This window comes from Pelophylax lessonae (assembly GCF_965119305.1).
Source record: "Pelophylax lessonae genome assembly, chromosome: 1".
NCBI classification, from domain to species: domain Eukaryota; kingdom Metazoa; phylum Chordata; class Amphibia; order Anura; family Ranidae; genus Pelophylax; species Pelophylax lessonae.
In genome coordinates this window covers 116,873,142-116,888,235 of record NC_138768.1, presented here as the reverse complement: position 1 = coordinate 116,888,235, position 15,094 = coordinate 116,873,142, and the positions used below count along the sequence as shown (strand labels likewise).

The window sequence follows — 15,094 nt, the reverse complement described above, 5'->3', positions numbered from 1 at the left end:
TCCATTACATTATCACACAGGTAACCAATTTTATTAGATGTGTTTACACATAGCTCAACTCCAGCCAAACATTTATTTTAGTTTTGGATAGAATTGGAATAAGAATATAGTCCTACCTTTATTGTTGTCCATAACAACGTTGGAGAAATGTCACCTCACTTTCGGTCCTTCTGACAGAATACGACAGCAGGACAAGAAATTAAGTGAGTGGTTTTCCCTTGGACAAGCAGACACAGACCGGGATAATAACCTGACAGATGTTCCTACCCTTACCTATTTTAATATAAAGAAAGTGCTTTCTGTCCCTACAGGAGATATTTCTAATCATTAGCTGCCCTGACAAGTAGTAGGGAGATATTTCAATGTTAGAAAGAGACACCATAAAGATACTGTCCCTTCACTTCACCTTCTGTCTAAACCAGGGGTGTCCAACCTTTTGACCTTCCTGGGCCACATAGGAAGAAGATGAATGGTCTTGGGCCATACATAAAATACACTAACCAGAATGATAGCTGATGAGTAGAAAAAGACAGGCAGATCACAAGTCAATGATCACTGATATAGATAATGTACCTGAGTAATAAAATTTTATTTTCTTTGTAATATTTTTTATTATAAAAGTTAAAGAGCGCAACATAAAACGAGTGCGATATTTGACACTGTTTTGATAAAGTAATGCATCAATATCTTGTCTGATGGACTTAGTAACATTTTTCAATGAAATTTTAAGGGGCTTGTCAGATATTTTGGTTCTAATTTTGCCCTTCATGTGCCTCATCCTTGGAAATAGTTGCTCACAAATATACAGTGCCTTGAAAAATATTCATACCCCTTGAAATTTTCCACATTTTGTCATGTTACAACCAAAAACATAAATGTATTTTATTGGGATTTTATATGATCGACCCACACAAGTTGGCACATAATTGTGAAGTGAAAGGAAAATGATAAATGGTTTTCAAGTATTTTTTACAAACCTCTGCAAAGTGTGGCATGCTTTTGTATTCAGCCCCCCTTTACTTTGATACCCCTAGCTAAATTGTAATGGAACCAATTGCCTTCAGAAGTCACCTAATTAGTAAATAGAGTCCACCTGTGTGTAATTTAATCTCTGTATAATTACAGCTGTTCTGTGAAGCCCTGAGGTTTTTAAGAGAACCTTTGTGAACCAACTGCATCAAGAATGCCAAGGAACACACCAGACAGGTCAGGGATACAGTTGTGGAGAAGTTTAAAGCAGGGTTAGGTTATAAAGAAATATCCCAAGCTTTGAACATTTCACGGAGCACAGTTCAATCCATCCAAAAATGGAAAGAGTATGGCACAACTGCAAACCTACCAAGACATGACCATCAACCTAAACTGACAGACCGGGCAAGGAGAGAATTAATCAGAGAAGCAGCCAAGCCATGATACCTCTGGAGGAACTGCAGAGATCCACAGCTCAGGTAGGAGAATCTGCAGAGATCCACAGCTCAGGTAGGAGAATCTGTCTACAGGACAACTATTAGTCATGCCCTCCACAAATCTGGTCTTTATGGAAGAGTGGCAAGAAGAAAGCCATTGTTGAAAGAAAGCCATAAGAAGTCCTGTTTGCAGTTTCCGAAAAGCCATGTGTGGGACACAGCAAACGTGGCAGAAGGTGCTCTAGTCAGAGGAGACCAAAATTGAAATTTTTGGTCTAAAAACAAAATGCTATGTGTGGCCGAAATCTAACACTGCACATCATCCTGAACACACCATCCCCACCGTGAAACATAGAGGTGGTAGCATCATGTTGTGGGGATGCTTTTCTTCAGCAGGGACAGGGAAGCTGGTCAGAGTTAATGGGAAGATAGATGGAGCCAAATACAGGAGAATCCTAGAAGAAAACCTGATAGTCTGCAAAAAAAACTTGAGACTGGGGTGGAGGTTCACCTACCAGCAGGACAGCGACCCTAAACATACAGCCAGAGCTAAAATGGAATGGTTCAGATCAAAGCATATTCATGTGTTAGAATGACCCAGTCAAAGTCCAGACCTAAATCCAATTGAGAATCTGTGGCAAGACTTGAAAATTGCTGTTCACAGATGCTCTCCATCCAATCTGACTGAGCTTGAGCTATTTTGCAAAAACTAATGGGCAAAAAATTCCCACTCTCTAGATGTGAAAGGCTGGTAGGGACATACCATGTGCCACTTTGTGTTGGTCTAACACATAAATTCCCAATAAAATACATTTACGTTTTTGGTTGTAACATGACAAAATGGGGAAAATTTCAAGGGGTATGAATACTTTTTCAAGGCACTGTAGGTGCTGCTGAAAACTGATGACTTGAATAAAGCATGATTGTGAAGAGTGGCATATTTTTATTTAGGAAGATAACTTATAAAAGTCCAGTAAAGAGACATGGTCAACATTTTCTTCAGCCGCATGTGGTTGCTAAGTGTAACCCATTTTTACAAAAAATCCCCCCCCCCCCCCCCCAAAAAAAAATCAACATTTTGAAGTAAGTTTATGTTTTTTGCTGCATTCATAGCCGTCATGAGCCGCATGCGGCCCTTGGACCGCAGATTGGACACCCCTGGTCTAAACTAAAAAAAAATGTTTTGGTTTGTCTGAAGTCATTTTTCACCTGGTATTATGAATAAGAGCATGGTTTCAATCTAAAATCTGTTTAGAAGCAACAGCTATATAGCAGGAATAATCATAAAATTACATGCAATTGTAACTGTGTGTTAAAGTGGAAGGCAAGTATCTAAGTCAAAATCTAACTAAGCCTAAATCTACCTCCACCCCCATTCTAAGCTGAATCTTTCTACCTTGTAACAGGGAAAGATGTCTAAATTTACCTATTCTGAAGGCGCTCTGGTCTGGTCACATGATCATTCCAGCAATGGCTTCAGTGTAGAGGAGAGATTGCTAAGAATTGTTGCAGAGTCTGGGTGATGGCGTCACCCATAGGCTTACTATGGAACAGTTGCAATCGGCTGTCCCTCCTCTACAATGAAGCCAGCGTTGGAAGCTAGTTATGTGCCCAGAATGGAGCGACTTCAGAATAGGTAAGTATAGACATATTTCCTTTTACAAGGTAGATAGATTAAAGCGTAACTCCACTTTTGCTGGGAAAATACCATTCCCCTCTGGGTGATCTATGTACATTATAAGGTTTTAACAAACTTTGTTGCAAATTCCTACCTTTTGTCATTCTGAAGAAATCCATGTTTGTTTCTCTGTGCCTCTGTGCTAAGTGGGTCAAATGGGAGTGGTTTCATAATTATCTATCAGCTGTGGCAGCTGCAGGGCTCTAATGAGGAAAGCTGCTGGGCCTGCATCCCTTTAGACGTGTTCCTATTTAGAGTATCTCGTCAAAAATAACATTTTTGGTGCAGGGGATGCCAGAAATCTGACTTGTATGTTAAGCAGACTTCTGGGAAAATTGGTGAGCCAATCACACAAGCAGGAATGATGTTTCTGGGTGTGGTCCGTACACATCCTGTGTACAGAACACCTCCAGGTAGCCATATTGCATTGCATTACATTTTCAGAAAATTACAGATTGAAAAGGAAAAGTAATTTTTAATAACATTCAATTACAATATGATTTGTGTCACAATTGTATACGCTATATTGTTTTTTCTTTATTTGCTATTTTTTCCCCCACGAAGGTTGAGTTACCCTTTAAGCTTAGAATGGAGGTGGGAATAGATTTAAGCTTAGGTAGGTTTCGACTTGCCTTCCACTTAGGAGCAATTCTAAATAAACTGCAACGCATGAGGTGCTCTATGTTACATGTAGTGTGATAATGCGTGTTACTGAATCTCATGGTTGTGAAGCAGCTATAACACATGTTGACAAGATTTTTTACATCAAACTGATCCCTTTTAAATGGTAAACTATATGTTCCTTTCAATGAGTGTCTCAAGGTGCACTTGATAGTAACTGAGAAAGGTCACCTAGTCGTATTTGTGAATGTGTTAGTCTTCTTATGGATCCTTATGTCCTTATTAACCACTTTACCACTAGAGCATTTTACTGTCTTATGTCTGGGCAACTTTTTGCGATTCGGCGCTGTGCGACTTTAACTGACAATTGCGCGGTCGTGCGACGCCGTACCCAAACGAAATTTACGTCTTTTTTTTCCCACAAACAGAGCTTTCTTTTGGTGGTGTTTGATCACCTGTGCGATTTTTACTTTTTGCGCTATAAACAAAAAAAGAGCGTTTATTTTGAAAAAATAACAATATTTTTAACATTTTTTTATATGATATTCCCCCCCAAAAAAGATGTAAAAACCAATTTTTTTAAAATTTTTGGCCAATTTGTTTTCTGCTACCCATGTTTGGTAAAAAAAATCGCAATAAGCGTATTTTGATTGGTTTGCGCAAAAGTTATTGCGTTTACTAACTAAGGGAAAGATTGATGTCATTTTTGGTGTTTTTTTTTTTTAACGAGTAATGGCGGCGATCTGCGATTTTTTTGCGGGACTGCTACATTGCGGCGGACAGATCGGACCCTTGACTGACATTTTTGACACTTTTGGAGGTACCAGTGACATTACTGCAGTAATCAGTGCTATAAATATGCACTGTTACTGTAAAAATGACACTGGCTGGGAAGGGGTTAATTTTATTGAGAGGGAGGGGTTAATGTATGCCTGGTGCTTACTAACGTGTGGGGGGGGAGGTGACTGAGTGAGCCAGGGACAGATCGGATGTTCAGCTATGCTGAACACTCCGATCTGTCACTCCCTGTCACTTAGGAGATCCGCCCGCTCTGTTTACACAGGCGGGCGGATCTCCAAACTGGATTCCCCGACGATCGGGGCAGAGCAGCGGCGATCGCCGCCGCTCCTCCCCTGGCCCGACTCCCGCTGTGAATGAAAACAGCGGGAGCGTGCCTCTGGCGGCGCGCGAGCACCGCCTACAGGGGAGGAGTCTAGCGACGTAGGTGTTAAAGTGGTTAAGCCCCTTGGGTCCAACCGTAGGTGTGGTATACATAGCCTCACAGTTTCTCCAAGTTAGGCCCAACACAGTCCCAATGGCAGGACAACGCAAATAGCATTATATCCTAAGATTTAAGTTCACAGCAATGCACTGTAAAAAAATAAATGTAGCATTTTTAGCACTGCGTGTTGACGTGCTGCAAAATGTCACAACGTGCTGCAGTGTATGATATAAAGCATTGAGTTAAAAAAATAAAAAATGGGGTCATAAAAACGTAGTGCAAAAAAAAAACAGGGTCATAAAAACGCACTGCATTATGTGTGCAAAACACATTGCAGCTCCTGGCAGCATGCAATAAGAATACCAGCGAATGCGCACACTAACCCATGCGTTATGGTGTGAACAAAACGTTATTACTTACTATGAGGTGACTGCTGCTACTGAGGCATTTTTTAGGCCTGATTAAGTCACTGTAAGACAGGTCTTCTGTTTCTTTAGGCAAAACTTTTCTTGTCACTTTCATTAGAGAAAGGCCATTCCAAATAATTTATTATCTTTCAGTTATAGTTGCAAACCTGATATAGTCATAACTTACTGCTTCAGGAGTAGTAGAATCAATTCAAAGTAGTAACTTATGTCTGCAAACCAAGTAATTGTTATAAAACGTTTCTAATAATTTTACTGTTGTGCCTGTTAGGTATCCTGACTCTTCGTCAGATAGTTCTCAGTAAACTTGACCAATCTCTGCACACAAAGCCGTCTGCTGACACAGCTAGTGAATATGCCAAGTTCTCGGAGGAGATTCTAGGGATCCCTGCCACACCAGGTATGGTGTAACTGTTTCTTGTGTCCATTGTAGTGCCTTATATTAAAAAAGATTACCTGTAATAAAGGTACTCGGGCATGGCAGAGTATTATACAATTGTATTGTATTGTGCAGTAATGTTTAAGTCTGCATGAAGTACTAATGTTACCAAATCATAATTTCTTAAGAGTGGAATACAATGGATGAACCATGCAGATGTTGAGCCAGATTCCTTATTATTCTGTAATGCTAATACACAAAAGGTCTATTCTAGGGATCGCAGGACATAGGAAGCTGCATAAGTACCATACTTTGGATGGCAGTGTCTGCCTATAGAACAGACTTCTGCAGGTCTAGTTCGAAAAACGGACAGTAAGAATACCACATTTGTAGAAAGCTAAATTGAAGAAGTTTTAGCCAAAATGATAATAAAACAAAATTAGGGTTCAGGGACATTTTAAATGTTCACTGTTTTACAGCTTCAGAGAAAAGTTTTCACCCTGCTGTACGTTGTAGAGGAGGACTACTGCTCTCCATGCGTAAGCAGTAGTCTCTCTGCATCAGTCCAACATACCTTCTGCCTTATCTCCAGAACAGTACTTCAACAACATTGTATATATATGTAACCATGATTAGTGTTAGAATATCTAAATAATATCGTGTTACTTTGTTGGAGCAGATAAAGGTTGGAAAAGTTAACTGGGTAAAAATATACATATGAGTTCTAAATTATACTTCAGGTTTATTTTTTTGTTTTTACAAAGAAACAGCCCCTTTTGGTGATGTATGTTCATTGTAAGGATTGCTTTTAGCAAACCTGTTGCGTATTTTCTACCTTCCTGTGTTCTGAAGAAGTAGCTGTTTTACCATGTGCCCATTTCAGATTGATTCCTGAATGAAATGATCTGACTGCATTATGATCACTTGAGCAAATCCCAGTTTTCTAATGATAAAAACTGCAGTACTTGCATCCTTTTTAGATGGTGATGAGCATTGGCAAATATCTCCTAATAAATGAATATCATATTGTGGGAGTTTAGTTTAGGGATAGGCATTTCACACAATTAGAACACCTCCAGGTGCCCATATTGTAAGGATGTGACAATTATATAAAGCTGAAGTTTCGTTTTTTTTTTTTTTTGGGGAGGGATGAAATACAGCATCAGACACATTTGTTATTTGTATTGGTGTGTATCCCATTACCAGCAAGCGTCTGCTTCTGATAAAAATCTTCTGGCTGACTCGGTATTCCAGTGCTGTGAACAGAAGCTGCTGCTACTCACAAAAGTTGCATTGCCTGCCTTCTCCTCCATTCATAGAACTCGCCTTACCATAATCACACAATGCATTGAGTTTTTGCGAATAGAGATGGCGATGCTGTCATTAAACTCCTCCTCCTCCATTCACATAATGCAATGCATTGTGTGATAGTGATAAGAAGAGTTCTATTATTGGCAGAGAGGGCAGAAGGGGGTCGATGGGCGGTACACAGAGATGTATAGTAAAGAAGTAGAACTACTTAAGTACTGTACTTAAGTACCGAAATGCGGTATCTGTACTTTCCTAGAGTAGAATTTTTTTCTCCTACTTCTACTTTTACTTCACTACATTTTTTCCATGATTTCGATACTTCTACTCAAGTATTTTTTTTTTGTGCTGCATAGTTACTCGTTACTTTTAAAAAAATTACCACTGCCAGAACAGTAGATGGCAGGTTTCATGAAGCTCAAAAAAATGTGTATAATGTCATGTGTAAATCAGCGCATACGAAAATAAAGGCTGTGTATAATAAAAGCTGCTATACCAAATCTTTCCAATAAAAAGAAAATATGAAACAAACAAATAAATTGTGCTACAGCGCTTAAAGTGCATCAAGAAACTACTAACAAACACAACTTGGCTGTGCGAATAAAGTGCCTGTGCAATCGATATAATATCATCGTTGCCCCCAGTGCCCTGCTCACAATCCACACAGTATCAAAAATAAAGTGACATGAATGTGCTAAAGCCTAAATGCAGTGAAAATAATTATTCCCACAATGCAACAGTAAATTAAATTCATATAAAATATGACAATAAAATCACAATAAAATAAGTTATGAAATAAGTTAGGTCAGGTGCGTGCAACAAGTTGAAGTGTGTAAACCTATCTATAACGAAAAGTCCATAAATGAATTCCAGTGTGCAAATCTAAAGTGTCACTTCACTTGTCAGATGCTTCCACCTCCTTCAGTGCTCGAGTGACCGACCAACACACTTAATGGTGGTGGCACTGGTGGATAGCGTCTGGGTGGCACTGTGGCACTGACTGCACTGGTTCAAAAAGCCATATATATTTAATTATTTCAATTCTCAATCCCATTGGTCCTCTCCTTATAAGATATTAATAACTTAAGATTAGTTGATGAACTTCTTGGCGGCCCTGGCAGGATGACGGGGACACCCGCCACTTCTGGAGCCGAGCCGCTGTGATTCCCCAACATGTGACAAAGTGACAGCCAGGAGATCTAGTGGCTAGTAGTGCTCAACAATACCGCTTTTATATATAAAAATGAAATAAAATATACTGACTCACAATTTAGTAGTAGGTAGCGTGTAGCAGTAGGCAGCACAACTCAATTCAATCAATCCCACAGCCTCGCTTGCGCCACGGCCCGCGGTAGGGCCCTTACTGAGAGGAGTTGTGACGCGGGCGGCCGGACGCGGGAGCAGGACTCGGAGCATTTTCTTCGTTATCTTATCTTCTTCTCTATGAGGTGAGTGAGGTGGACAGTGGAGAGGGCCTAATCCTTGCCATGGCAAATGTGCCATTTGAGAATCAAATAATCAATATAAAATATTAATATATTATATACACACGGGTCATGGGTGGCTTTTTTGAACCAAGAAGAGTGAGACTGACGGCTATGATGATTATCCGACCATCCATGGTCCATGGACCATAAGTGTTGTGTTGTGGTGGTGCCTGTGCTTCCTGCGGCCTGCCTCTGCCTGTACGGCTGTGCCTGCACTGCAGTGGCCACTGGCAGTGGCACTTGACTTGAGCAAAGCAAATGAGCACTACTAGTGTGAAGGACAGGTGGTGGAAGCATGTTCTGACAAGTTCTTATAATGAAAATAATATAGACAGCTTTTTGAACCAGTGCAGTGCCAGTGCTACTAAGGTGAGAGGCAGAGAGAGAGGCTATCCAGTCCACCACTTTACTTGAGCAGATCACAGAAGAAAGGTGGAAGCATCTGACAGCAAGTGACAGCACTTCTTAGATTGCACACTGGAATTCAGTTATGGACTTTTCATTATAAAGTTTAGTTTACACACTTAAACTTGCACCTAACTTATTCACAATCACAACTTATTTTATTGTGGTATTGTCATATATATTTTATATGAATTACATTTACATTGTGGGAATAATTTGCACTGCATTTAGCACAGACATGTCACTTTATTTTTGATACTGTGGGCGATGATTTTGAATACAAGAAGAATATATATATTTGCAGGCACTTTATTAGCATTTTTAGCACAGCCACTTTGTTAGTAGTTTTTGATGCATTTTTCACTTTAAGCGTTGTAGGTTTGATGAAGCTGGCCTGGCACATCATCATCAATTGAGCAAATCAAATTAAACCGTGATTAAGAAGACTGCGCATGCTCCTGTTCTGCCTTTTGATCAGCTGAAAAGCTGGAGGAACCAAAAACACCACCTTCCACCCCTGGCCCTTCAACTTCAAGTGATCTGCCTGGCTGTGAGAGTGAGGAAGCTCAGTAAGGAGACCAACCCTGGCTTTAAAAGGTGGATGCTTTAAAAGGGGAAGGGAGGGACATACTTTATCTGTTTTTTGGTTACAAGGAATTGTGATTGTCCTTTAGGTTAATCATTTGAATAAATCATTTGAAATAATAAAAAACAATATGATGTTCAAACTTTTGACTTCTTTCTTTAATAACTACATAACACAGTACTTGTACTTCTACTTTCAGTACTTGAGTAGAAATGTTTTTTCAAAACTACTGGTACTTTTTACTTTTAGTACTTAAGTAGCAAATTTTTTGAAAAAACTACTTGCAATACTTAAGTAAAAAAAATGTTGAATACTTTAGTACTTCCACTTAAGTAAATTTTTCTGCGAGCACTTCCACTTCTACTCAAGTCACTTTTTGATCGAGCACTTGTACTTTTACTCAAGTAGAAATTTTGAGTACTTTATACAAGTCTGGCGGTACATGTATTGTGAATAGAAGCAGGTTCTGTAACCTTTATAGCACTGGAAGACGCACGCTCAGGACAGTATCTAGCAGGTATGAAGAAGACACTGCAGGAAGATTTATTTATTAGAAGTACACATCTGCAGGTAATGGGAGTTACACAAATACACATAACTGATATGTTTGTTGCTGATTTTCAGACAGAGAAACTGAGCACTTCCTGAGCTGCAACCAAAACAGCATGATGATGCACAAGTGACTGGCTCGGTACCCTTAGGCTCGGTTTCCACTAGTGCGACTTGACACATGTCAAGTCGCACAGCAAGTCAAAAGCCATTGTTTTCAATGGGGCCCGTTTCCACTGCCGCGACTTCAGTTGCGGCGACTTCAAAAGTAGTTCGTGCACTACTTTTGAGCCGTCTTCAGTGCGATTTCCCTCTATATATGAGGGACAAGTCTCACTGAAGCCGCAGTTTACTTTCGCTACGAAGTCGTGCTAGAAGTAGCACGACTTCGTAGCCGCACTAGTGGAAACCTAGCCTTACGGTACATAGTGCTTTGATGAAGATGTTTTTCCTAAATATTTCTGTGTATTTGTGATTAAAGGCACAAACATGCCAGCCACCTTTGGGCACCTGGCCGGGGGATATGATGGACAGTATTATGGCTACCTGTGGAGTGAAGTCTTCTCAATGGATATCTTCTACAGCTGTTTCAAACAAAAAGGAATAATGGACCCAGAGGTAAGGTTTCTTAGACCGCAGTGTCTTTTTATCTGAAGCCTCTGAGCGATCTTGTGGAAGAAGAATAATGTTTCAGAGGGTAAACTGCTCAACCCACAGCATCAATTGACCACAATGATATCTAAATATTGGGTGAACTTGGGTGGACTGAGGCATCTGCCATCTACCTTGTCATCTTAGGAACTCCAGTAAAGAGAAATAGCACTTGATTAGATTTTGAAGACATACATTGGGTATTACAGATGAAAAACATAGCTAGAATTAATAATACTGAAGGCTGTCCAGTCAAAGTAAACTCCATTGTAACCGATTATCTAATAAACCTATATATGTTTCAAACGCAGCTTTCCAGGTCTACAAATTGTACAGTTTACAATTCTAACCCACCACTGAGCATGAGCTTTGCAACACAAGGGAGTCATAAGGAGCAGCTATATGTGTCACATGGTCTAAGTGGTTGGTATTTGTACACATTTCCCACACTGCACAGCCAATAACATGGTTTGCATAGTTCCTGGTTAAGCAATTAATCCACCTTGTTCAATGTTACAGCTTCCTATATTACTTCACCCCCTCCAGCCTTCTCATTGGGCAGTAAATCGGTATTACTACCCATGTACAGTGACCAGGATGCAGTAATTCTAAAACGGGAAGAAGCAGAGTGATCTTATCAACTATCAGAACTATGTTTATCATAGGAATGACTGGTAAAAATGACCCATATTTTGACAAGTAAAATTACAGTATTAGTACTATAACCATTTACATTTCGTTTTCCTGTAGTACCACTTTACAGCAGACCAGTAATTTAAAATCACATTAAATCTGTTTTTCCTATCCTGCTGCATTACACCAGAAAATAATAAGTAAAAGTGTGAAAGCAGTACCACTGATAAAAATAAAATGTGGATAGTCATGACAAAAAAATCAGCAAAATTCCCACCACCATGGAAATTTAAAGGACACCTGTATTAAGAGAAATATTTAGTCTGCCATTGCTGGACTACTCTAATGCTAAACTAACATTTATTTTTATATAAGATTACAAGTTTAGACTTTGGTACTAGAAACAGCTTTCAGTTATAATTTTATTTAACATTGCATTACAGGTCAGGTTTCTTGATTTCAATTGCTGTATGTTTGTTTTAAGGTGGTGACTTTGAAAATATTACAGTATCGGATCAGCATAACAGTCTGACAATTTATTGCAGCAAAGGTTTTCTACATATATTTGTTTTAAATAGGCTCCTTTTAATGGTTACTTGACTGTGCTTTAGCCAGGCGAATCAGTGAACCCATGGGATATCCATTCATCTTCTGTCTCTTATTTTTACCGCTCTCTGCAATGAGTATTTGAGATTCTGTTTACACATACAGCTCTATGACCCCACTCTGTGACTTTTTTTCCCTGTAGGTTGGAAAGAAATACAGAGACCTTATCCTCAAGCCGGGAGGATCAGTGGATGGCATGGATCTGCTGCGGGAATTCCTGGGTCGTGAGCCAAACCAAAAAGCTTTTCTCTTGAGTAAAGGATTGAGACCATAAAATGTAGTTACTCTTTAATTGTATACATTTCAAGGGAAAAAAGGTTATGTGACTTTTCTGAACAATAACTGCCTTGATAATGTGCCAAAACATACTGACACTTTCTTTATACTATGCCAAAATGTGACTTAAAACACAAAATGGAATTTTTTTATATATCGAATTTCATTTGTGTTGATTTTGAAGCAGGACATTAGGTATTTGTTACAAATAGGTTGGAAACAAGAACTCGTTTTAACTTTACAAGTGCATTTTCACTGCCATATTGTATACTAAAACTCTCCTCTCCTTTAGTGGTTGCTTGATTGAACATTGTGCTTCTCACTTATGTTTGCCTAGGAAAAATCATAAATTCATATATGACCTGCTGTAGAGTTCTTAAAACCTAATTTAAATAAATATAGTGCATGCAAAATTACTAGTTATGAGCTAGATTTAGGTTATTTATCTAGAATTTTGCCTGATCCAGATGTTAATTTGAGGGGGAACACAAAAATAAAAAATGACTTTCAGACTGGGTTACACACAACTCTTACATTGACTGGGAGTTAAGGATGCTGTAAGATGCACTGAGAAAGACTGGCACAGGAGCCGTTTTCTCCCATTGACATAAGGGCATCTTGTAGCTCTAAATCTGACAACCAGTAACATTTGGAAGCTAAAAGACCCTATCCAAGTGTCCAATCTGAGCATGTCTCCTTTATGTATCCTCATTTATGGGTGTAAAACCTTAAAGGCTTTTTTTTTTTTTTCTAAATTCCAGCTTCCTTATGTGCCTATATACCAATAATGTACCTTTTTTGCAAAAAATGAAAAGTTTTCTACTTGTCCTAGACCAGGCTTAACCTCAGCCTCAGTGTCCTGGTGAAAACTCCTCCATTAGCTGTCCTCAATTTGGTATTCAGGACCCCTGCTCCCTTTCCTCCAGCAGACTCCTGCCGGTTCATGCATTTCCAATGCAATCAGCGATCACCATTCTCAGATTTTATAGTGTGGCCACCTTTACTCACCTAAAATGAACTATTTGCGCTTTGCTGCCTTTAATTGTTAATAACACCTCAAACGCACAAGCGCACACACATTTTTCTGCGTGAAGAAACAAGCGGCAAATGCAGTAAAATGCGCAGTAAAAATATGCAAACCTCAACATGACAGAATGTCTCTTGAGCTACATTGCCACATGCAGAGCAGCGCATTGAAATACATTGGCTGCCCTATGTGTGGCTTGGAAAAAACAAGCCAAAAAATGCACGCTTCCACTGTGTGAATGGGGCCTGAAAACAGTGTGGCTCCATTTACATCTGTGCTTTTCCAAATGCTTGGCAAACTAAACAGAAAATGTGTGCTTTGCCGTGTGTTTAAGAAATGTGCTGCAAATGTGCATTATGCTTGCAATGTAATTAGATGTCAATGGCATGCTAGTAGTTGACGTGCGACAAATATGCGACAAATGCACCAAAAAGCGCTGTAAAAAATGCACCACGTACCACAAAAATAGTTGCGGCTTCTTTGAGACGTTTGTCATACATAGGGCAGCCCATTCAAGTTAAATACTCCAAAATGCCCCAAAGAAATGCGTGTGGGCAAGTTGTGATCTGAAAAGAGATGTAAACAGGGCCTGACAGCTAAGCGTCTTCATCCACTTCCTCCTGTGTACTTGTATAAAGATGGCCATATACTTTGCAATCTGATTGTACAATCTCTGTACAATTTCCCTTAGATTTATCAAAACTATGGAATAGGACAATGAACAATCTATTCAATTTGTACTAAATCAGGCAGACCGTTACACTACATGATGACAGATCTAAAGGAGATTATGCAATCAGATTGTACAGAGAGGTATTTATTACAGGTACTTGTATAGCGCTGTCAATTTACGCAGCCCTTTATATACATACATACTGCTTAAAAAATTTAAAGGAACACTCTTTAATCAGAGTGTAGCATCAAATCAGTTAAATTCCTGGGATATTGATCTGCTCAGTTAAGTAGCAGAGGGGGTTGTTAATCAGTTTCAGCTGCTTTGGTGTTAATGATATTAATAGGTGCACTAGATGGGGCAACAATGAGACAACCTCCAAAACAGGAATGGTTTTACAGGTGGATGCTCTTTTCTGACTGTTTTTCACTAGTTTTAGCATTTTGCTAAGGACAGTGTCACTACTGGTAGCATGAAGCTATACCTGGACCCTTTGGAGGTTGCACAGGCAGTCCAACTCCTCCAGGATGGCACAATACGTGCTATTGCTAGAAGGTTTGCTGTGTCTTCCAGCACAGTCACAAGAGCATGAAGAAGATTCCAGGAGACAGAAAATTACAAAATTACCTCCAGCAGGTCACTTTTGTGAATGTCTCTGACCAAACAACCAGAAACAGACTTCATGAGGATGGCCTGAGGGCCCAACGTTCCCTCCATTGGCCCCTGTGCTCACTGCCTGTCACCGTGGAGCTCGAATGGCATTTGCCATTGAACACCAAATTTGACCGGTCCACTACTGGCGCCCTGTGCTTTTCACAGATCAGAGCAGGTTCACCCTGAGCACGTGACAGATGTGAAAGGGTCTGAAGAAGCTGTGGAGAACGTTATGCTACCTGTAACATCATTCAGGAGGACCGGTTTGGTGGTGGGCCAGTGATGGTCTGGGGATGCATATCCATGGAGAGACACCCAGACCTCTACAGGCTAGACAATGGTACCCTGACTGCCATTATGTACTGGGATGAAATCTTTGGACCCATTGTCAGACCCTACGCTGATGCAGTGGGTCCTGGATTCCTCCTAATGCACAACAATGTTGGCCTCACGAGGCGAGAGTATGCAGCCAGATCATGGAGGGTGAAGGAATTGATACCATTGAATG

At 39.8% G+C, this 15,094-nt stretch overlaps 1 protein-coding gene across 1 annotated transcript in view; it reads left to right on the top strand.

Annotated features, from left to right (window-relative positions):
• The window catches only part of NLN (neurolysin), a 154,081-nt gene extending 141,242 nt beyond the window's left edge, over window positions 1–12,839 (top strand). Inside the window, exons 11-13 of the mRNA XM_082243101.1 lie at window positions 5,624–5,752; window positions 10,548–10,684; window positions 12,099–12,839. Coding sequence (XP_082099227.1) covers window positions 5,624–5,752; window positions 10,548–10,684; window positions 12,099–12,230 — 398 coding nt within the window. The 3' untranslated portion in view covers window positions 12,231–12,839. The remainder of the gene's footprint in view (window positions 1–5,623; window positions 5,753–10,547; window positions 10,685–12,098) is intronic.
• The last annotated feature ends 2,255 nt before the right edge of the window (window positions 12,840–15,094 follow it).